Source organism: Akebia trifoliata, chromosome 1, assembly GCF_017979445.1.
Source record: "Akebia trifoliata isolate Shusen 1 chromosome 1, ASM1797944v1, whole genome shotgun sequence".
NCBI classification, from domain to species: domain Eukaryota; kingdom Viridiplantae; phylum Streptophyta; class Magnoliopsida; order Ranunculales; family Lardizabalaceae; genus Akebia; species Akebia trifoliata.
Genome location: NC_141375.1, coordinates 27,195,262 through 27,220,022, shown reverse-complemented (window position 1 = coordinate 27,220,022; position 24,761 = coordinate 27,195,262). Strand labels below are relative to the sequence as shown.

The window sequence follows — 24,761 nt, the reverse complement described above, 5'->3', positions numbered from 1 at the left end:
TTTGTGATTGGTGTACTTTGCATTTATGCCAAAACAACCTAAAAATGCCATTCCCTGGTTTTATTGCGCGCATTCAAGCCATTCACAGTAAAATTTCTAAATGATACTCATCTCTCTCTCTCTTTCTCTCTCTCTCTCTCTCTTTCTCCCTCCCTCCCTTTAACCATCTCATCATTCATCCATCTAAACATCCTCATCACTAATAGGATTTCCGATAAACATGTTATTACTTGATAATCCAACATTCAACTCAACAAACTATAAATAGTCCTATTACCATCTTACAAATTTTTTCCTTCAATTTGATTATTACATGTTAATGGCATAGTTTATATAGTTACCACATATAAAACACGATAATCCAAGTCAATTCTTTGGTTGACTATGATATGATGGTAATCCAAGCCATCCAACTCATTTTGCTCACACAAGAAGTAACTCACATCGTTTTTTTTGGGTAGAAAAAGGCCCACATTCCATGTAGGAACAAGAGAAACCAAGAATAATTTCTAAGGTAAAGATAATTGATATTAGGCTTAATATGTGAGTCATGATAATATAACTCATCAGGTGGCATACTCAATCGACTCTTTGACGTGACAAGTTCGGGAACCACAGTCTATATGCCTCGGGATACATGATTGTCCTTCCCCATAAACAAGTGTATCCCGAGGCATACGGATCTAAGGTTCCTGAACTTGTCCACATCAGGGAGTTGATGAGTATGCCACCTGGCAAGTCAGATTATCAGGACCCTTAATATATAGAGTGCTTTAACCTTGTTACTATATATACGACTCCCCATAGGTAATATATATTTATATATATGACTCCTCATATATGTTAATGTTGTTCATGTTCTTGTGACTTCAACAACCAACACCATAAATGGAGCCTCCACTCACCCCTTCCTACACGTGCACAAAAAAGCTCTCAAACCTAACCAAAATCCACATCAGATACCATACAGTAATTGCTGACCCAATAGAAACTATTTGCCACGTAGGACTCTTCATCCATATCTGATTTTAATATACAATCTGTTTGAACATGAACCTCTGCCTACTAGCAACTCTGATGGGTATATAAAGGCATGGGTCTTTGTGTGTTCTCTCATATTATAAAGCTATAGTTCCTTTTGAGTTCTTTACACAAATGGGTTCTCTCATGATGGTTATTATTGCTTTATTTGTTTTGGAACCAGTGGTGGGTGCAAGACATGGAACATGGTCATTTGAGAGGGGGGTGAAGTTACAGGGAAGTGACCAGGATCTTGTGACTGATTTGCCTGGCCAACCCAATGTTGGGTTTCGACACTATGCAGGTTATGTTACCGTGAACGAAACGAACGGTAGAGCACTATTTTACTGGTTTTATGAGTCATGGACTGACCCTGATGAGAAGCCTCTAGTTCTCTGGCTAAATGGAGGTAATTAAAGATATTGTTATATGGAGCCAGTTGTAACATATCATGCTCGTTGCGCCACTAACCGATATAATATGGAGACCATGACACAGCACTTTATTGCTCTGGTGGTGCACCTTTCATTGGCTGGTCTGTCTGACAAGTTTAATTTGATTAGGAGAGCTGCTATTGGCACCCCAGCTTTTACTTATTACACCCCAATTTCTTAAATTAATAGATATCACACTCCACTTAAAGATTAAAACTCACCATTCAAACATTACAAAGTTTGGCTCAAATTATTATGTTAACATTACAAAACATTATAACACTTGTTCAAACAATTTCAGTAGTTGTTACAGTTATGATTAGGCTCATATAAGATCTTAAATCCAAAAAATAGAAATCTAGAAAAATGAAAAAAGAAAAAGGAAAAAAAAAAGAAAAAGAAAAAAGAGAGCTTTTATTGGCATCCCAACTTTTACTTATTCTCAATCATTTTTTTATTTTCTTTATTTTTAATTGGGGGTGTAATAAGTAAAAGTTGGGGTGCCAATAGAAGCTCTCTTCATTAGCTCTCCTGCCATGTCTCCAGCCATAGAAACCTAACATAGGCTCGGAGGGCCAATAAAAATGTTTGACCATCACTTTATTCTTTGTAGCATTTGTTCTTCTTTTTATTTTTTCCTCATAAGATGACACCCTCTCTTTCTTGGGTGCTTTGACATTATGCTCTCTTTGAAAGGTGACACATGTGGTGTTTGTTTTTTCAGGTCCGGGGTGTTCTTCTGTGGGGTATGGAGCAACACAAGAGATTGGTCCCTTCATTGTGGATTCTGAAGGACGTGGTCTTAAATTCAATCCTTACTCATGGAATAAAGGTCTTGGGATCTACATACATACATGGATATATACATATATACATACCTAACAGTTAACATCCACCAATCCACCCACCTTCACATGAAAATTACTGGGAACATCTATACATATTAATACATGCATACATGGGGAGACAATTATTAAGAGTAATTCCTTTGCTGAGCATTATTAGAACTAAATTAAGATCATAAACAAGTATTTAAATTGTCATTATGTACATGTTGCAGAGGCCAACATGTTATTTCTGGAATCTCCAGTTGGAGTGGGCTTTTCATATTCAAACACAACTGGGGATTATGATATCCTTGGAGATGAATTCACAGGTGAGATACATGCACATTGGTGTGATATGTCTTAGTTATTATGTGCATGCACATGTTATGGGTTCTGATCATGACCTTTCTAAATTGCATGTAGTGCATGATATGTGCACATGTACACATGCGTATATGTAGATATGTGTTAATTATAGAGAATTCATAATGCCACACTTAAACTTTTTTCTTAACAGGCCAAAAAGGATATAAACACGCCAAAGAAGGTTAAAATTGAAATTACATACCTTTATACCTCTTTGATTTTTTGAAGGTAAATAATTGATAGTTTAAAATCAAAGGGGTACAAAGATAAATTCACTGCAATTTTTTTTTTTTACATATACGGTAAAATTTATCTGGGTAAGGAAAAATTTCAAAATCAAATCTAATCACGTAACTTGACCAAAAGTTTTATCCAATTATATATTTTCACCTATAAAAAATTTATGTGGTCTATAGTTAAATATATTGTGAAACAGTGGTCTTTAACTAATTTTTTTTATTAACAAAGGATTATTAGCCCCAGTTTACTGATTTGTTGCTCTACTGAACCAATATTAATTAGCGAATGATACATATGCTTTCCTGCACAAGTGGTTCATCAAGTTCCCATCGTATAGGAAGAGAAGTTTTTACATTGCAGGGGAGAGCTATGCAGGTATTTTCCACCATTATAATAAGCCTTTAATCCATTTTATTAGTGTTATTCATCAAGCCTCATACATTATTCTTTAAACAATCTATGATCAGGAAAATATGTTCCCGAGCTGGCGGAGCTCATTTACAACATGAACAAGGATCCTTCTTTACATATTGATCTCAAGGGTTTCATGGTATGATACTTTCTTGATAAAAAAAGAAATCAAAGGCAGCCAATGTTTGATAATTACCCATTTTCATACTAAGTTTTTTTTTTGTTTTTGTTTTGCTAAGCAACCAAAGATGTTTTAAAAGAGAAAATTATAATACAATATCAAAAGAGAGAAAAACTGTTACACATTTAACTTTTCTTCTCTTTCTTTTTCTCTTTACTAATGAGGTTTTAGTAGCTATATATGGTGCATCAAACTAATCTCCTTGTCAAAATATAGTTGGGAAATCCTGAAACATCCGATGGTGCGGATTGGCGAGGGTTGGTGGATTATGCTTGGAGCCATGCTGTGGTATCTGATGAAACTCACAAAATTATCAGAGATACATGCGATTTTGACAGTAACGATACTTGGAGCAATGATACTTGTGCACAGGCCGTCGATGAACTACTTAAACAGTACAAAGAGATCGATATCTATAGCCTATATACATCAGTCTGTGTGAACACTTCATTAGGTTCTGATAACAAATCCATGCAAGCCATGTTTAAGACCTCATCTAAGATGGTAATTAGGCAGTAATATTTGTTTCTTCGATTTTCTTATTTTTTGATCTGTATAGTGGCCCCTCCAATTGGAGTTCAAAATTTTGAACATCAATTGCGCAGTTAGACTTCCTTAAGCAATTGGATTTATTAACATAACAGCGATGATGATGATCTTATCTTACTAGATGCCAAGGATCATGGGTGGTTACGATCCATGCGTTGACGATTATGCAAATGCTTTCTATAATAGACCTGATGTTCAGAAGGCCCTCCACGCGAGTGATGGACATCAATTGAAGAATTGGAGCATCTGCAAGTAATTCTACCTCTCTACTTTTCAGTAACATTTTTTTCTTCTTCTAAGAAAGTAGAGGACTTAAAAGATAAAAGTGAATGATGTACATAAATTCGGGGTTATCTTATACCCCTAATAATACAAATTTGGAAATCTAAAGATGGCCTAGTTTGATCTCCAAAATGTGAACTATGTACCAACTCTTTAAGATAGATGTGAACTTGATTTCTTTCTTGAGATGGCACAACTCTAGTTTGTGACAAATCTTTCCCATCCTATAATCAACTCATAGAATTCGGTCTCCAACACCGAGCTTATTTTCTTGATGCTGATTTAGATTCCACGCTTATTGGAGGGCCTAGTGAGACCAAGACCTTGGCCTCCTCGATCGTCTCTTCTTAGACCTTGCTACTGCTTTATGATCAGATGAATTGTTTAATTCATCTATCTTTCAAAAATAAAATAAAAATCAATTGCTCTGACCTTCTGAACAATTCATCCCTACTATCTCACTCTTGAATTTCCCTCCCTTTCTTGCATTCAAATTCAAATTGCCCAATGAAGTGGCATCCAAATCGGAATCAACCATGAAATGTTCTCTGCCTCCAAGATTTTCTCCATGATAAACATTATATTCCAAATCCATAAAAAGAATTTTCTAAATCCCAAGGAGTTGGATTAAGAGATCTTTTTCAGTAACATATATTCACCTTAATCTTCTTGATTTTATTAAGATTTACTTATGAGGAGAATTTTTATATATTAAGATTAGGGTTTTCAACAATAGAACTGATTATTGTCATATTATGTGGATGCAGTAATAAAATATTTACTGAATGGTCATATTCTAAGCCTTCAGTTCTTCCAATATACAAGAACCTAATATCAGCAGGACTTAGAATTTGGGTATATAGGTAAATGTTTTTTACTATATCAAATTTCCTCTCCTCCTGATCTCTATTTTTATATGTTGTTTTTAATGTTCTAACCTTTGTTAGTTTCTTTCTTTATCTTGTTGGGTATCCATCAGTGGAGACACAGATGGAAGAGTTCCTGTATTGTCCACAAGATATAGTTTGAGCGCTCTTGGACTACCTATCACTAGGGCATGGAGGCCTTGGTACCACCAGAAGCAGGTATTGTTGAGAATGTTAGTTTAAGGTGGAGTCTGATCATGTACTCCAGGGAGTTTTAGTTATCATACGCCCGGTCTCTTTTGCCTACCACATGACAAGATACACCGTTCCCCAATCTAGCCATTGGATTCGAGCAATTTTTTTTTTCTTCAGTGCTTCAAACCCACTGATTGACCTATTCATCAAGCCTTTGATGAACAACAATTAATGCTTGACCACAATGGTTAGACACAACAAACCAGGCTGATTTTAAGTGTGTAAATTTAATATTTAGTTAATTGGTTCGACCAAGTTATTCAGCAAAGCAAAATAAATAAAATAAAATGGTTATGTCCATACAACTTGAGAATTTATATTGCCGCACCAACTTTCTCTATAACACACCAAACAATGAAGTTAAATATTGTATTTCAGGGTGTGGTTAACCATTCTATTTTCTAATGAATACATCCCTTTCAATTTTTAATTCTTGGACGTTCTTTGATTTGTGTTTGTATTTAGGTGAGAAAAACTATTGAAACTCTATAGGTATTCAATATATGAAAGTGTTTGAAAAAGAAATAAAAGGTTGATTGCTATCAGATTGCCATTGCTGTTTTTATATATTTTCTCTTCTTTTTTATTTTCCTCCAGTTTCATAATCCCTTTTTAGAGTGTCTATATCTTTATTTGGTGTGTTATATATAATTTCATGAAAAAAGATGGGTTGCAAAACTTCCTCCAACTGTAGTTTACTTGAGAAATTGATATGTGTGTGTGTGTGTGACATATAATTGACAAAGATGAATTTGAATTTTTACAGGTAAGTGGTTGGATACAAGAGTATGAGGGGCTCACATTTGCCACATTTAGGGGAGCTGGACATGCAGTGCCTATTTTCAAACCAAGCAACTCCTTGGCTTTCTTTGCGTCCTTCCTCGCGGGTGTATCTCTGCCTTCTCAGCGATAAATTACTGGTTGGAAATGAAGTCTTCACACAGACATAATATAATGGGATGCAATCCATCAAACTTTCATTACTACTTATAGAGAAATATATGAGAAAACATAACTAATGCTTTGCCCATTGGAATGTAGATGATGTTGTCCCCCAATAGCATAATAAATTATATACTTATCATACAAAAGAATAGGGATTGTTCATACAAAAAGATTACTAAATTAGAAAACTCCACTCCCACACCTAAAATTTTGCTATCATTTTTGGTACATTCACTGGGAGGTCTATGTGGTAATTAAGATTTGAGGTGTGGGAGTGGGTGTATATGAACCAAACTTAATTTTATAAAATGTCAGGAAAATCTTTTGGAAAAGGCTCAAATCCAATAAGTTGAGATCGCTGATCAAATCGATATTCGGTGTGAAAATCCATAAAAAGTTTCCATGTGGCATGCAATGGAAAGCTTGAAGCTAGATATCTACCCAACTCCAACTCATAGTAGCATAAGGACAAGAGTTGGATAATATGCTATGTAGGGCTTTTTCCATCAAGAGTACAAAAAATTCTCATCTCAAATATTTGAGATTAGCTAAAAGAAATCTTCATCTTTCATTCCACTCTGTCCAAAAGTCCAGTCTTCTGCTAGCGAGAATAAGTTCATATTTGCTTTCACTGTCTTCAAACAATTTCTTTTGGATTTTCCTCTTGCTCTTTAATGACCTTCAAGTTTAACATTTCTTTTCATTGGGGATATCATCTATCTTCGTTGAACATGCAGTCATCTTTTACGATTAAAGATGTTTTAATCTCACTTATCAACTAATGGGCCTTTGTGTGGGGTAACAATAATAGTGGACCCATTTTTAAGTAGTATCATTGAAAATTGAGTAAGCAATATAGTTCAAATTGTTAATAAAAATATATTTTATATAGTTTATTTGAAATAAAAGTAATGACTATCCCATACCAAATCCAAATAAATGTAAATTAATGAACATTATAGTAAAATAAAACAAAATCTAATAGCAATGCAACTGATAAAGAAAACTGCGTCAAAAGAAAGAATTTGGGAGTCCTTGCTTTCTTATCAGAGGTTCCTAATTAGATGTTGAGTTAGAAAATGCTGTCATTGGTTCCTACTTATGGTGACAAAACAAAGTGATTCAAACTAAAAACCATCCCCTACGGGCTGCTTGAGTGGATAACTTAAATCGGAGGAGAAGACCCAATAGAATTAAACTCTCTAGAATTCTTAGCACATAAAGAGCATCATGGAAATTCTTAACGCATAAAGAACATAATGGAATGGCAACGTATATTTGTCGGGCATCCATATTTGATATATTCCCTTTCCCACCACTTCATCATTTAATCAAAAGTTAAGATAAAATATTTAGAACTTTTAGAATCTCAATTTTGTTGGTCATTTATTTATTTATTTTAAATCATTGAAATAAATCAAAAAATGCATTTAAATGTTCAAAATTAGGAGTATATCATTCTTCATTCACAATAAAAATCGTCAGAAATGACTGCAATTATCGTTGGAAAACCTAAGTGTGAAGAAATGACAAAATGATAGTTTTAGTATTCCAAAAATATTAGAAAGAGAGATGAAGTTGTAAGAGACCATTAAAAAATAGAATAGTAAATCTGAAAAGTTGGGGATTGCTTAGAAAGAATCCTGTCCCACGGGATCAATTAAGTAATTCTCCCTCTCTTAAATCCCATGAAAATCTGATTTGGAATAGAAAGGTTGTATGTATGTTAAACATATTTTATTAATATTGTAGAGGTAAATTCGAGTTTTACCTCTTGTTACTTTGCTCTAAAAGAGTACTCCTTGCTCCTCTATGATGACACGGGTGTGGTACCTACCAATAATCCTTCGACAATTAAGTTATAGTTGAAAAAAAGATTAATATGTGTTCATTCGGATTGAGGGGGAGTCAAAAAGCCTCTTAGCTCCGGGTTACCTACTTAATATATAGGATCTCCCGAGGATCAGAGTTTCCCCTTTATACAAAATTTGATTAAGGAGGATCCCATGATCACATTGTCCTAAACTGAATTGAAACCTTCCTTATTGTGCTTCAAAATTCTTGGGATTTCTCCTAGAATCTTGGAGCTTGATACGTGTGGTATGGGATGGGCATACCTCTATCTATGTTCTACCCTTCTACTGGCTAGACTGGATTATTGGCCTACTCCGAGTACTCCTAGTCCTCAATAGTTACTATGTTGCAGTTCAATTCGTGCTTTTATCACGACACGTGTAAGATCCTGATGAAATACCAATTTTATCCTTTACAACTATTATAATGAGAGAAGGCGGAATTGGTTTACATCAAAATTTATTTGGGAAAATTACTTAAAAGGACCTTAATGGAGAGATTTCTTACTAATTTGTCCCTAGATTTTGGATGATTGATTTATAGTCCATTGAGTAAAACTTTTTATTATTGAATGATCCCTCAACCTAAACTTAGGTTTAATATTTTTTGAAATATCCAAACTACCATTTTTTCATCTTCTTCACATACTTAGATTTTTTAACAACAATTCCAATCATTTTTTATAATTTTTTGATCATGAATGACGGATAAAGATGATGTAATTCTAATTTTGAACATTTAGATGTATTTTTGATTTATTTATAAGATTTATAACAACAAACAAAAAATGAAGTTGTGATTCAATTTTTTTTATATAATGTCAAGTTCACCACTTTGTATTGTCAAGCTCGCCAATCTTATTTGTTGTTGGGCTCACTACTTTTTATTGTTAAGTTCGACAATTTAAAAAAAAAATAGTCAAATTTGACAATAAAAAGTGGTGAGTTCAATACAGGTAAAACCCACTTATTTTTGTTTTTTTGAGATTTTTTGATTAAAATACAAAGAAAGATCGACTAAAAACTTGACATAAAGCCTTGTGTAAATGATTTCAAACTAAAAGAACCATCCTTAATCGATTTTCACCCAAAAGCAAAGTAATTTTTTTTTTTTAAATCCTAATTTTTACATACATCTTCAAAATATTTTAAAAAATCTTTGAAAATGATTTATTCTTCCTTCTCAAACACTTTTCACGGGAATGTAGTATTCAAAATTTGATTGAAATATGAAAAATGCAATTATTATTATTTTTTTATACAAAAAATGGTGAGATCAAATGATTAACAATTTCGACATTTCAATTGTGGGACATGCGTGGAGTGGGGTTCAGGGGACTGATTAAAAAACAAAAAGGGTTTTACTAAATGGACTATTAAGAAAACCCCTAACAAAGAAATCCCTCCGCCAGAGTCCTCCAAGTAATTTTCCCAATATATTTTGATCTAAATAAAATGCATCTACTCTTTTCCATTTAACCCCGGATTGATGGTGAAGGAGAATATGGAGGTGATCTTAAACCAAAGGATGAGTGTGGAATTAGAAAGAATTCCGCCATTTGAAGACGTTTTTCTCTGAAAATCTAAGGTGAGTGTGAGTGGAGGTGCGATCATGCGGCCTCACATAGAGATCATCATATTCATGGCAGAACATCAAGTGGTGGTGGTGCTTGCAGAAAGGGCCGCCACGACACAGGTTAGTCTCTCTTCTTCTTCTTCTTCTTCTTTTGAAACTAGGGTTTCTTGGTATTTCGAATCGCCGTGTTAACCTGTGAGTGGATCTCGAGCTGGCTCCTGATTGGACTCATTGAATTGACTTGCCAGAAACCCAAACCAATGAACAGTTTTTAGGCATAAAACGGAAGATTGAACCCATGCTCTGCTCTCCACTGTAATAGATATAGTTTTTTTTTTTTTTTCTTTCAATTTCTTAAATTATGTATCACACCCCAATTAAAGATTGAAACACACTTTTCAAACATTAGACTCGTATAAAATCCTAAACCCGAAAAAGGAGAGAATTCTATTGGCAACCCAACTTTTACTTAATCTAAAACCATTCACTTATTTTCTTTATTTTTAATTGGGGTGTAATAAGTTAAAGAAGGGGTGCCAATAGCATCTGGGTTTTGAACATGGGTCATGGTGTAACAGAAACTTTAACCAATTGAGCAAGTTGGCACCTTCTTGTTAGGCTCAATTAGTTATCAAGCCTGCTTGCCTGCCTGCCGAATAAGGTCCCATACGTATTTGGAGTAGGGTTCATGAGCTCGACTCATAGGGCGATCCAGCCCGATAACTAATATATTATATACAAGAAAATTTGTTAGGCAGCCCGGCACGACCTGAAATAGGCTTGAATACTTGTGGGTCGGGGGAGGCTTGGACACGGGTGAAAATTTATTTGGCTCGGCGGTAGGATTTCGGAGGCCCAATTTGTACCAGTAAATTTACGAGCCGGCCCAAATCCCTCCCACCACGGTCCATTGAAAGCTCTGAATAACAACTCCTAATCTCTTTAAACTTGAAGTCCTAACATGAGAGGTCTTTTGGATTGTGTGCAATTAGTGGTGGGGCCCACATGGATATCCCAATAAACACCAAACTTATCAGGTTATTATTATAGAAATATTTGAAAAATTATAAAATCTTTAGAAATTAATGTACAATGATTTATTGTTGTCAAATTTTTGGTAAAACTTAATTTTCTTACAAACTCACCATAAAAATACAAGGGTTTATTAATGAGAAATCTTTTCGAATTAATGTGTAAGATCTTTGTTGCCATTCAATTTCTTGAAAAACTTTGGATATAGACCTCAATTCATCCACCTGTTTCAGCATAAAGTGCATGTGATTAAGAATTTTGTTCTTCACCTCTTTTTTTGCATGAAAAAACTGTTAAAGCTATCCAAAACCCACATTAGATACCATTTATTTGCTTACCAAATATGAACGGTTTGTCATCTAGGATTACTCTTCCATTTCTGATTATAATGTACAGCGGGTTTGAACATGACACTAGTAATTGTAGCTATATAAGGAAATATGTGACTTGGTGTGGTCTCTCATATTGTAAGGAAGTTTATAGAGTTTTTGAGTTCTTTACGGAAATGGGTGTGAGAAGTGGTTTAGACTTTGAGACAAAGGCGAATGTTTTTCTTGTATGGGTTCTTGTAGCTCTATTTTCTATGGAGCCTACGGTGGATGCAAGATATGGAGCAGAGTCATTTGATAAGGGGAAGAAGTTATTGGGAAGTAAGGATCTGGTGACTGACTTACCTGGACAACCAAAAGTTGGGTTTCGGCATCATGCAGGTTATGTAACCGTGGATGAAAAGAATGGTAGAGCATTATTTTACTGGTTCTACGAGGCATGGTCTCACCCTGATGAGAAGCCTTTAGTCCTCTGGCTAAATGGAGGTAAACATACTGTTATATGGTGCTAGTTGTAATGTATTGGCTTTGTTGCACCACTAGGCCATATGACATGTAGGCTATGGCACAACACTTAGGTCCCATTTGTCACAGCTCTGCTTTAATTGAAGTGTTTTTATGGAATCACTTCTCTTTTAAGTACTTTTATATGACTACATTCAGGAAGTGCTTCCAGAAGTTGTACATTTGGTGAAATCAACTAAAACTAGTTTCATGATATGCAAATGGTGAAGTGAGAGAAATAACTCTAGAAACAATCGGGATTTTTGTCCCAAAATCATGCAATTTTTCTTACGTTTGGCTTCTCCTAAAAGCGAGAAGCCAAAGGTGGGGCCGAGCAATTGTTTTCTTCTGTCCCCTTTTTGGCTTTTGCGTCTTGTGGGAATTCTGAAGCCAAGCACCCTCCAAAAATGCTTTTGACTTTGAGAAGTGCTTTTGATGGACGAGAACCAATGTTGTCAAATAGCATATGCAACGCAGGGCTACCAACGTATGCTGTGTGCATATGTGATTGCGCAATAGTATATGCGCTTGAAATCATTATATGCAAAGCAGTGTTTCCAATGTAGTCAAATAACAGTTTTTTTTTTTTTTGGCTCTAATATTGAAAATAAGAAAAAAAAAAGTGCAACTATGGGAACAAATTTTAAAAAAATAAATTATTTGTAATCTTTTATTCCTAATTTTATTATAAATTATTATATTCACATGTTTAACAAGTATGTAAGAATGTATGAACTTAAAATTGTTAAAAAGAAATATTAATTAACCGTGACTTATGAACATGCGTATGAATATATAAATGAGCTTGAATTGTTGTAGTGTTGTAGGTGCTAATGTAGAAGAAAAGTAGTGAAAATATGAGTTAAAGAAAGTATACTGGAGTAGAAAAGTGAAATAAATAGTTTAGAGTGGTGGAGTGGGGGAGTGGAAATGGGAAATCTATAGAAGATGGGTTAAAAAGACTAATTTATGGTCCAATGGTCAAATTGTTGACTATTAGAACAATATGCAAAGAATGTGATGGCATAATGACCTACAGCCACGTAATTGTGTACGTCATGATGGCATATGAGATTATGTGACCCAAAATTGCATATGCAATTGCATATGACAACAATGATGGGAAGCTAGCCTTCCCCAAATGTTGTATCAAGACGATATATTTTCTTCAAATGACATGGTTGTATATGTTTCAGGTCCTGGTTGTTCTTCTGTGGGGTATGGAGCAACACAAGAAATTGGTCCCTTCATTGTGGATAGAGATGGACGTGGCCTAAAATTCAATCCTTATGCATGGAATAGTGGTCTTGGATCTTCATATATATATATATATATTACATCTATCCATATTCTTACAATTATTAACTCTAATTCCTTTGCTGAATGACATTAGGACTAAATTAAGTATATAAATTGTCATTATGTGCATGATGCAGAGGCCAACATGTTATTCCTGGAATCCCCAATTGGAGTTGGTTTTTCATACTCAAACACAAGTAGTGATTATAAAAATCTTGGAGATGACTTTACATGTGAGTTACAGGCACATTGATGTGATATATATACATGTTTATAGATTCTAATGACCATTTTAAATTGGTCCAACCCCATTGAACATTTATGCATATTTCTGTGTGCTTGCAAGCATGGAAATATGTATGTGTAAGATGTGCACATAAATACATGCATATATGTACATATATATTCATTGTAGAGAACTTATATTACCATCCCAACTTATTTATAACACATTAATTGATAAAATCATATATTACACACCAACTACTCTAATAATCAGCCTCTAAAGAGTTTGAAAAGCTTTTCTCACCTGAGTAGAAATCCCAGAAGATCTTCATAGAAGAGATTGGAAAGGGCTACGATCATTAAACAATAGAACTGTTATCTGCACTCCAAACATGATATTTTATGTCATTATTGTGTCATAAAACAGTTGTGCGGCAATGTAAGTTCTCTAGTTATATTGTGAAGCAGTACTGATCTTTAGCTGTAATTAATAGATGACTATGAATCTCATTATTATACAATTGTTTGCTGTTCTACTGAACAATTGTTTATTAGCCAATGATACATACACTTTCCTGCACAAGTGGTTCACCAAATTCCCAGAGTACAGAAACAGGAGTTTTTACATTGCAGGAGAGAGCTATGCCGGTATTTTTCCATCATTATAAACATTTAATCCATTTTAACAGAGTTCCTCATTAAGCCTAATAGCTTTTTAAAATATATGAACAGGAAAATATGTTCCCGTTTTAGCGGAGCTCATTTACAACTTGAACAAGGATCCTTCTCTATATATTGATCTGAAGGGTTTCTTGGTATGATCCTTAACTTGATGAGTAAAGATATCAAAGAGAGCTAATCTTTCACAATTACCCATTTTCATACTAAATATAAAATTGGATATTCTTTCCATCATTCACATCTAATCTCTTCGTCAAAATATAGTTGGGCAATCCTGAAACATCGGACGGTGAAGACTGGCGAGGGATGATGGATTATGCTTGGAGCCATGCTGTGGCATCTGATGAAACTTACAAAATTATCAAAGATAATTGCGATTTTGACAGTAACGATACATGGAGCAATCATGATTGTGGAAAGGCTGTGAATGAAGTACTTAAACAGTATAAAGTGATTGATATATATAGCCTCTATACATCAGTCTGCATGAACAATTCAATGGGTTCTGATGACAAATCCATGCAAGTCATGTTTAATCCCTCATCTAAGATGGTCAGCAATTATCTGAATTTTTTGTATCTTGTAGAGTTCAGATTTTTGAATATTGATAGCATGATTACATTCCCTTAACATATCTTGAATTTTTTAATATAATGATGGTGGTAATGGACTTGTTTTATTAGATGCCAAGAATCATGGGTGGTTACGATCCGTGCCTCGACAATTATGCAAATGTTTTCTACAACAGACCTGAAGTTCAGAAGGCTCTCCATGTTAATGATGGACATCACTTAAAGAATTGGAGCATCTGCAAGTAATCCTAACTCCCCAAAAACAAATAGGCATTGCAGTTTCGTTAATTTATCATCTAATTAGGAGAAAAGATTATTGAAATAATTAGAGTTTTAAAGAATATAACTGAATTATTTGTCAAATTATTTGGGTGCAGTAATAAAATATTTAGTCAGTGGTCTTATTCAAAGCCTTCTGTTCTTCCCATATACAAGAAGCTTATTGCAGCTGGACTTAGAATTTGGGTCTACAGGTACATTTTTTTTATTTTTTTATTTTTATTTATTAATAATCTAATTTCCTTCTGATCTTTGTTTATATGTTGGACTTATCTGCTAACCTTTGTGAGGTTCTTTATCTTATTGGGTATCAGTGGAGACACAGATGGAAGAGTTCCTGTATTGTCCACACGATACAGTATCAGTGTGCTAGGACTGCCCATCACTGGGGCATGGAGGCCTTGGTACCACCAGAAACAGGTAATGTTGAGTATTTTAGTTTAAGATGGAGTCCAGTTCATCTAATCCTAGGAGGTTGGCTAGCTACCCTTGTCCTGTCTCCTTTGCCGACTGCATGACACACAAGTACACACGTGCGCACACAAACACACAACTACATATAGTGTTGGGATTAGGTGACAATCTTTGTTTAACAATCCAGTTGACAACCATTTGTTCTATATGGGTTAAAAGTTCTGGAATGGGCTGATTTTTTGTGAGGATGATCTCTATGGTACAGAGATGATCCTCACAAAAAATCATCCCTTAGTGAAACATCTAACCCCATCAAAAGTGGTCTACAAGTTAATGGTAAAAATTGACAGTCCATGATTTTTCAACTTGTAAACTACTTTTGATGGGGTTAGAAGTTTCAGAATTAACTGATTTTTTGTGAGGATGATCTACTCACAAAAAATAGCCCATTCCGGAACTTCTAACCCATATAAGCCAAATGGTTGTCAAATATCTATATAATAAAACAAAACGGTGGACCCCACTCTTTTTTCTCTATCTTTATACCCCCACAAAGAATGTATCTCGAAGATTGCTTTTGCCTTTTCTCTTCTTTCCCATTCCAAGAAAAACCCTTTAATTTCATCTCCTTTTCCAATAATATCCTTTTATTGTCTTTCCTCTTTTACCCCTCCCACAAAGGATATCCGTGTCATAGGCACGGGCAAACTCTATTATATATAATAAAACGCAATGGTTGTCCCTCCCCTTTGTCTCAATCTTTATCACTCCGTAAAGAAAGTATCTCGAGGATGATTTTATTGCCTTTTGTCTTCTCCCACCTTATAAAAGTACCGTAACTTTATTGATTTTTCTCTTCTACTCCCTTTCCAAGAATGCCCCCTTTAACTTTATATATTATTTTTCCTTTTCTCCCTTTTTTCAATCTGACCCCTCCAACTTTATTGTCTTTCCTCTTCTCCCCCATCCCCTTTTCCAAACACATGTTTGTAAAACTTGAAAGTCTATATTTCCGAACTTCTTTCATAATCACCAAACAATGAAATTAAATATGGGGCCTGGGATGCGGATAACCATATTTTTTAATGACCTGTCCCTCGTTTTATATCTTTTTCTTGAAGAAATTCTTCGATCATGATTTGCACTAAACTGAGAAAAGTTATTTGAACTCTATAAGGTTTGGTTGTGAGAGTTAAAGACTGATCTAGGAAGAAATCGAAGGTGGGCAACTGTTGGATTTCCATTGTAGCGTCTCTCCTTTCTTCGCCTCTTCTTGTTTCCTTTTATTTTCATAATTCCTTTGTTGACCTTATTTAGCGTGTTATAAATAATTTCTTTTAATGGTGTATTGGAAAAGAGTTGGGGTGCCAATACTTTCGTGGGCTTCATAGTTTATGAATGAGTTCTCAATTCCAGACATAGTTTTATTCGATATCTTACAAATAGAGTCCCTCTTTTTTTTCCAATCCCATTCCTTCAGCACCACTGTGAACCCCAAGGCATGGGGTTTGTATGTGGGTGCACACGTGTGTCTGCGCACGAGATATAGTTGATAAAGATGAATTTGAATTTATCCAGGTGAGTGGTTGGGTACAAGAGTACAAGGGACTCACATTTACTACATTTAGAGGAGCTGGACATGCAGTCCCTATTTTCAAACCAAGCGACTCCTTGGCTTTCTTTGCATCCTTCCTTGCCGGTAGATCGCTGCCCTCCTCAGTGATCGTGATGTAATCCGTCATATTTTCATAGTAGATGATGTTGGTACGGTGCATGGCAAGAAATATTCGACAAGTTATAAAATTTCCAGAATCGTTTGAAATAGTTGTTCCATATTTTGTCTCCAGCAAATTTCATAAAAAAAATAATAAGTTGGCTAATAACTTACATAATGTGGGATATAATTTTTTACAAATAATATTTTGTTGGGAAAATTATCTCACCAATTTTGCTTGCAAAATAATGCAGATCACTTTGAGAAGTTATAACATCCAATGAATAGATGAGATGGGAAGAGATTCATGAAAATTGATCTCTATGAAACTTGTATTTCTCCTCTCATCATCACCATAAACAGAAACCCTTCTGTTACAGTTGTTCTCATGGAACGACCGGCCTGGGGTCTTCATGAAAATCAGTTACTAGAGTAAAGTTTATTTTCCCCAAAGCATAACTGTAAATATTTTTTGAATTGAAGACACCTTTGACACCAGGATGAACTTTACAGGTTTGATCCATCAAAACCCCACATCGTGTTAATGACATCTAGGGTTTGCTTCATTATGCATGGAAAAATTAATTTTTTGTCTGCCAATGATCTAATTCATGATTGAGGAGACATTGAGCCCATTTTTAAGGTATGAAAGAGGTGAAAAATTAATTTTTTGTCTGCCAATGATCGAGTTCATGATGAGCATAAGTACAGAAGAGGCAATCTAAGCATTTCCTTTTATGATTTGTCCTTTCAAATTCGAGTTGGTTTGATTTACTTAAACCATATGTTTACTTGTTTAGTATTTATCAACAATACTCATTGGCCAATAGTGAAACTTCTTCGTCATTAATTACTCTACGACTTATTATCTTACAAGATGGGGATACCTAAATACTGATACCAACAATTTATAAGTTCTTTGAGGTTATTTATTCTAGCATACTCATGACAATCATCGACCGCCATAAGCTTGAGCAAGGGTATTTAGGTTATGATGCATTGTAATAGGGATTTTATTTGCACGCCAAATCATTCTCGTGAAGAGGAGGATTATATTGGATTGGAATAGTTTAAAATTAGGATTAAATTAGATGAGATACTGTTATTTACTATCGAAACTCTATTAGGCATATACATAAGTCGTGTGAGACTCATTAAAAGCTTTATGATAAAGATTTTGACTTAACAGGTCCCTAACTAAAATATTCAAGGAAGGTTAAGCCCTTCACGCAATTGGGGATGTTTAATTTGCGTTGCAAATGTTTTTTTTTGGTTTAAACTCAGCAAATTCAATGGAGATTTCATATGGGAAATGTGGCAGTGTCAAAATTTGTCAGCAATGATCAAACAAGTATCGAAGACACCTGAATATGTTTATTTTACATCGATTTATGGCGTTTATGTTTCTACCAAGTAGGGTCTTTACATCAAATTAAAAGAATTTAAGAAGAAAAGAAAAATAAAAATTGGTGGTGCAACTTTAACAAGGGGCATCCTCAATTAGCTGGGACATGATATGTAAACCCTAAGGAGATTGGAGGCCTAGGGGGATGCATAGAGCACATCACACAAGTCTACTAGCTCTCATGTTGAAGATGCCCTATAGTTGCTCTTACAATTAACCGAATTCATCATGAGTCATGATCATTTAGCCATAGGGCTTTTTCCTAACTTTAACTAGAATCAGCACCAAAAAGTCAAGGAATGCTCTTTGGGTGGTCTTTAAATTTTCTCTCTTTTGTCACAAACATATACAAGGGAGGCTTTGTTCAAGCCAAACATAGTTAGTGATTTCAAGGCAACTTGGATACATTCGAAATGAATGTATTTATGTTTTTGTTTGAATTTTTTATTAGTTTGTTGAGAAAATATCTGAATATTTTCTGCTTCTTGTGTAATATTTTGTGTTTGTTCTACTATTTTGATTACATAATCACACGAATATTGTATTGAGGCATGATTATTGGAGATTTGATTTGATTTGATTTTTGGTATATCCCAATTTTTTAAGGATCAGGTTATGTTTTCAAAGACAAATTCCCGGGAAGATCCCAAGAATCAAGGGAGTGGATAATGGAGTCCAAAGAATCTTTTCCTTCTAAGTATCATTTCCTAAAAATAAGGAATCTCTGTTGGAAATCTTTCAGAGAAAGTTATAAATACATGAGGAGACTCAGAGGAAGGGATTTAGAAGAAAATATCATATAGTTTATTACTGATTAATTACGTAATTGACTTTATCATCGAAGAATTTTTTACATGTATCACATTGGTATCACCATAATAAGTCGGAGGGAGTAGGGGACAAGAGACGAACAGAAGGAGTTGAATTGTAAGGGGTAACATGAAATCGCCTCTACAAATCTATAGCACAATTAGTTGACATATAGGAATGCAACTTTGAGATCAACTGATTGTTCGGAGAGAAATTCATAATTAAATAAAAGTAGGACCCAATAGTACATAACATGGTACCCAAATCATAAAAGAAAGAAAACATGGTAGCAAGCAAGAAGTCACAAGAATTTTAGGCCTTGTTCTTTTAAGTTTTAGGAGTCAGTTTTTTTTTTGCTTTCAAGTCAAAAAAGTCAGATAAATGATGTTTGTTTGGATTTTTTTGGTTCTCGTAGATTTCAATTGAAACTCAAAAGTAACTCTTAAAAGAAGTCGCTAAAGAGAGGCTTCTTCAAATAACTTTTATGGGAAGCCAAAAATGTAAAACAGTTCAAGTATAGTTATCAAAATACCCTTCATTTTTACCAAAATACCTTTCATCTTTAATCAAATTTTCAACTAAACTTAATTTTAAAAAATAAAAAGGAATTACCAAAATATCTTTCATTTGTACCAAAATACCTTTCATCTTTAACAATTACCAAAATACTCCTCCTCTTTATCAAAATACTTTTTATCTTTAATCAAATTTTCAACTAAACTTAATCTTAAAAAATAAAAAGGAATTATCAAAATACTCTTGATCTTTATCAAAATACCCTTCTTTTTTGTCAATTACCAAAATACCCTTCATCTTTAATCAAATTTTCAACCAAACTTAATTTTAAAAAATAAAAAAGAAATTACCAAAATACTCTTCATTTTTATCAAAATACCATTAATCTTTAATAAAAATTTCAACTAAACTTAATCTTAAAAAATAAAAAGTAATTACTAAAATACCATTTATCTTTAATCAAAATTTCAACCAAACTTAACTTTAAAAAATAAAAGGGAATTATCAAAATGCCTTTCATCTTCTAAAATACTATTCATCTTTAATCAGATTTTCAATCAAATTTAACCTTAAAAAATAAAAAGAAATTATCAAGGTACCCTTTATCTTTATTACTAAGATAAAAAATAATTAATCATCACTATTTTATTACCAAAACACCCTTTATCATTATGTGGATGTTGGATTGTGTATTATGCATGTATTTTCTTTATCATATGTTTATTTTTAAGAGGAGATGTTGTCGAATTTTCGATAGAATTATAAAATTTATAAATTTATTTAAATTGAAAATAATTATTTTATAATTTTATAATATAAATTTATTATATATATATATATAGGGAGCGGTTCAACAGCCCCTTATGGTGCCCCATATGGTCCCATGTATTTTTTGTAAATCACTTTTGATGGGGTTACAAGTTTTGGAATAGGCTGATTTTTTGTGAGGATAATCTCTACGGTGAAAAGATCATCCTCACAAAAAATCAGCTTATTTTAAAACTTCTAACCCTATTTTACAAGTTGAAGAATTGTGGACCGTCTAATTTTTGTAAATCACTTTTGAAGGGATTAGAAGTTTTGGAATGAGCTGATTTTTGGTGAGGATGATCTCCTCATCATAGAGATCATCCTCACAAAAAATCAGCTCATTCCAAAGCTTGTAACCCATGTTTTGAAAAATGCATGACACCATATGGGGCACCATGATGGGGCTGTTGAACTGCTCCCATATATATATATATATATATATATATATTAAGGTATTCTGCTTATTTTTTATGCATTCTGGTTGTATTATCAATATTAAGAGTATTTTGATCATTTTACCAGAATCTAGTAATAAAAAGTTATCAAACGAAAATCAATTTCTGCCTTATGTACTTCTGTAACGAACAAACTTCTACTAGATGTGGCTTTTTAGGCTCTGGACTTTTGCTTCATCTAGAAGCTAGTTTCTAGAGTTGGAACTGGCTTCTGTAAAGAACAGACCCTATTTTTTAAATAAATATCCAACATAGAGCTCACCTTGCACCACAACTATGCATCCTTGTTCAAAACATAAAATAAAATGTGGTACTCCTTTAAAGATCAATTCTTTGATTAAATGTGTTTATCTCAAAGAAAAAAAAATGTAGAGAGTGAGAGAGGAAATGTAGAGAATATCTGACCGTCAATCTGACGATCAGATAATAATACAAAAGAGAGTTGGGTGGTGATGATGATTGATTGATTAAATGATGAAAATGATGGTGTTAATATATCATGAGTGAGGATGAGTCATTGAATGAAGAAATCAAGTTTAGATTGCTGAACCCAAATAATTGTGGGACCACAACAAATGGGGCATTTCTTGAATAAATTTGCTTATCACCAATCAAGTTTAGATTGCTGAACCCAAATAATTGTTGGACCGCAACACATGGGACATTCCTTGAATAAATCCATGTGTTCATACTATCCTGATTCTGACTATGGACCAAAATCTGACCCACAAGCCTCCTTGGCTGATTGGAAACCGTGTACCTTGTTTCATGTCACTTCGATGACTCGACTAAGTAAACACCAATATCTCAAAATGTTATATTGACGCCATAAGTCAACTCAAAATTCCACTGTACCTTGTCATTTCGGCCAGCCTTGAGAAATAAGAAGAGAGAGAGAGTCAAAATGGGTGGGCTTGATTTCTGTGTTCCCTGGGGTGTGTCTCAGATCTCGTTTATGCCCCACTCCACGTGAAACATAAGCGATTACAGCTATAGAGATAAAGAAAGAGGGGAGAAACTAGGGCCCAATAATAAAATCTAGATCCCATGGACCATCGCACTTGGATTAGAGTCACAAAATTCTCCCAACTTTCTAAAAAATTCTTAAAATTCTCCGACCTAGGGGTTAACAGATTAATTTGGTGAATTGACGACTCCTTAATTGATCATGGAATATGACAACATTTTTACCCTTCAATTCCAAAAATTTTAATTTTTCCAACATTTAAACATCAAGAAGAACAGATTTACTGAGAAATTCAAGATGATGAATTCTGGAAAGAAATCCAATAAAACGTTTTGTATAATTTACAAAATTTTATTGACTTTTTCAGAAAAGGTTTTTGAATTTAGCCGAATTGAAACCTCACCGAAAAATTACTGAATCTGAACTTAGTTACTATGCTTAGATCTAATCAAAACGTCCACAATTTGATCATTGGATACTACAAGTAGGTTGCATTAGCAAACATACATATATTAAAAAAATTAAAATTTATGTTTGATTAATTTTTTAAATATATAATCTATTTTTATTAATTAGGTGACTAATTTTATTAATTTTGTAAAAAATAACTTTAATAATAATAATGTTAAATGTTAAGTGGGGGGCATTTTTGATCTTCCGCATCTTGGTGTCACAAGACACTTATGCAGTCTTCTCTCATTAGAATAGAAACTATGTTATTTGTAGGAGCTAGCTAAGTTGGTAAATTCTTTGGGTGATAGTACCACAAACTTGGGTTCAAATCCCGTCAACACCAAGTTACTGAACTCATTAAAAGTAAGATTACCAATAAAAAAATAGAATAAAGATTTTAAATAAAATATAAAATATACATATTTTCTCATATATTAATTTCATATCAAACCTATATATTTATTGCATGGTTGGTTGAATACAAATTAAAATTGATCCATTTATTTATTAACATAAGTCAAAATTTTCAAAGGGGATAAATTTTTTAAATTATGTATAAAAAAGTCCTCTCTTACAAAATAAGGATTGTTTAGCACTCACTTTATTGAATATTAATCTAATAAGGACTTTTTAAAGTTAAAATACCAAAATTACCCTCCTTTCAATTAAGTTTGAAAAGATGTATTTGTTTGAGAGCTTATCCCTCCACTTTTTGGGGAATATTTGAGGTACTCCTAAGTTTTAAAACTCAACTTGAACATCCATCGAATCAAATCAACTCATAAACTCGCAAATTGACTAAAATGTGTCATATAAAATTACACTAAATTTATGAATAATTCGAAAATATTTTTTAATAAATAAAATATTTATTTTTCATAGAAATATTAGTGACTAAATAATTCAGTTATAATTTTGACTTAACTCGGTGTATTTTTTATCTTACTGAAGAAGTTGGTTCCACCAAGTTTGGACCAATTCATCTTTAAATCCAATTGACTTGGATCAAAAAATCAATTTTTGTACATTGCAATTCATTTGATTGCATTTCGTAGAGATTTGGCCCAATTCAACTTGCTCTAGCCAACTCAAAAATGATAATATAGTTTTGGAGTATCCAAATTACCATTTTCTCATCTTTTTCACATGAGTCGTGTTGGAGTCACCTCAATTTTTCAATTGTGGCTTTGATCATTTACGACGATCTCTCTCTCTCTCTCTTCATCTTTTCCCTACTTCAAGTACATTTAACTCTCTTTGCTCATCAATGACACAATGAGTATCGCTATAATTTTATTCAAATAATTTTCCCTTGCTTTGGATCCTTTAAATTCATTCAATTATCTAATTAAGTTCTCATCATTGTTGTTCCTGTTTGGGAATGCTGCCCTTCTAACTTCCTGTGTGCTAGAAGCACTTATATATAACCAATTTTGCACCATTAGTATAGACTATAGAGAAGCAGTTTTTGCTTTTCACTTCCCGAAAGAACTAGAAGCACATTTCTAGAGAAAATAGTCCAAGGCCCATTTCCAACTCCAGTGGAAAGCTAATAAATGTCGAACACAATTTTTATCTACACATTTTTACCTCAATCTTTAAATTTTCACTATACCTTATTTCTATTGAAATCTATATATGCAATAATCATAAAAAGCACCTAAATTCTTTTCACTACATTTTTCACACTTTTAACTTCATCTTCTAACATTAATTTTTTTAGTGGTCATTAATAACTGATTTTTTTTTTGCGCTCCTCTACCGACGGGGATACGATGTTTCAAAAAATAAAAATAAATAATAACTGATTTTTTTTAATCTCTTTTACAAAATGACCAGTCTCTGGTGTTATTTTTTGAAATAAAATATATATAACCATTAGACATTGATTGTTGATATGTTTTACCAAATAATCATTAATCATTACTAATTAAGTGATATGTGATCACTGATCCTTGATCAATTTCTGTTATTTTCTAAATAAAAATACATGATAATTGATCACTGGTTGTTCATTTGTTTTACCAAATTATCATAGTAGTTTGGATGTACAATCATGCTTTTAACTAGTATATATATATATTTTTACTTTAATTAAAAATGTTAAATTCTGTTTTTTTTTTTTTTTTTCAAATTTATATGCAGTCATGTTTATTTTATTAGTGAATCCCAAATATATAATTCAGAAAAATACTACATTCCGTTGGAGGGGTAAAAATATCAACTCTTACATCATTTTTTTACCAAAATTTAATATTTGATTAGCAATAATTTCAAATTTCTACACACAATAATGCTTCTCAACCATGGTTGTGATGAAAGTTAATATTAATTTTATTTTATTAGAGGATCCCAAAAATATAGTTCATAAAAGTACTGCGTTCCTTTGGAGGGATACAAATATCAACTCTTATTTCATTTTAAATCATTTTACCAAAATTTAATAGTTGATGAACAATAATTTCCAATTTCTACACCCAGTAATACTTCG

At 33.3% G+C, this 24,761-nt stretch overlaps 2 protein-coding genes across 3 annotated transcripts; both read left to right on the top strand.

Annotated features, from left to right (window-relative positions):
• Positions 1 to 1,012: 1,012 nt before the first annotated feature.
• Positions 1,013 to 6,497, top strand: LOC147411351 (serine carboxypeptidase-like 31). Its single transcript, XM_086451468.1, has 10 exons — positions 1,013 to 1,429; positions 2,179 to 2,286; positions 2,515 to 2,610; positions 3,170 to 3,262; positions 3,355 to 3,437; positions 3,696 to 3,983; positions 4,150 to 4,280; positions 5,078 to 5,173; positions 5,290 to 5,395; positions 6,198 to 6,497. Exons 1-10 carry the CDS (start codon positions 1,156 to 1,158, stop codon positions 6,342 to 6,344), a joined length of 1,422 nt encoding a protein of 473 aa, XP_086307594.1. The 5' UTR covers positions 1,013 to 1,155; the 3' UTR covers positions 6,345 to 6,497.
• A 3,016-nt stretch (positions 6,498 to 9,513) lies between these two features.
• Positions 9,514 to 17,074, top strand: LOC147411350 (serine carboxypeptidase-like 31). 2 transcript variants are annotated; one of them, XM_086447656.1, is made up of 12 exons: positions 9,518 to 9,925; positions 11,410 to 11,652; positions 12,867 to 12,974; positions 13,107 to 13,202; positions 13,750 to 13,842; positions 13,927 to 14,009; positions 14,140 to 14,427; positions 14,559 to 14,689; positions 14,825 to 14,920; positions 15,041 to 15,146; positions 16,719 to 16,897; positions 16,937 to 17,074. In XM_086447656.1, the coding sequence occupies exons 2-11, from the start codon at positions 11,421 to 11,423 to the stop codon at positions 16,872 to 16,874; spliced, it is 1,389 nt and encodes a 462-aa protein (XP_086303782.1). In that variant the 5' UTR covers positions 9,518 to 9,925; positions 11,410 to 11,420; the 3' UTR covers positions 16,875 to 16,897; positions 16,937 to 17,074. The 2 variants fall into 2 exon arrangements, with proteins under 2 accessions (XP_086303783.1, XP_086303782.1); XM_086447657.1 differs by lacking the exon at positions 16,937 to 17,074 and having other exon boundaries at positions 9,514 to 9,925; positions 14,559 to 14,685; positions 16,719 to 16,858.
• The last annotated feature ends 7,687 nt before the right edge of the window (positions 17,075 to 24,761 follow it).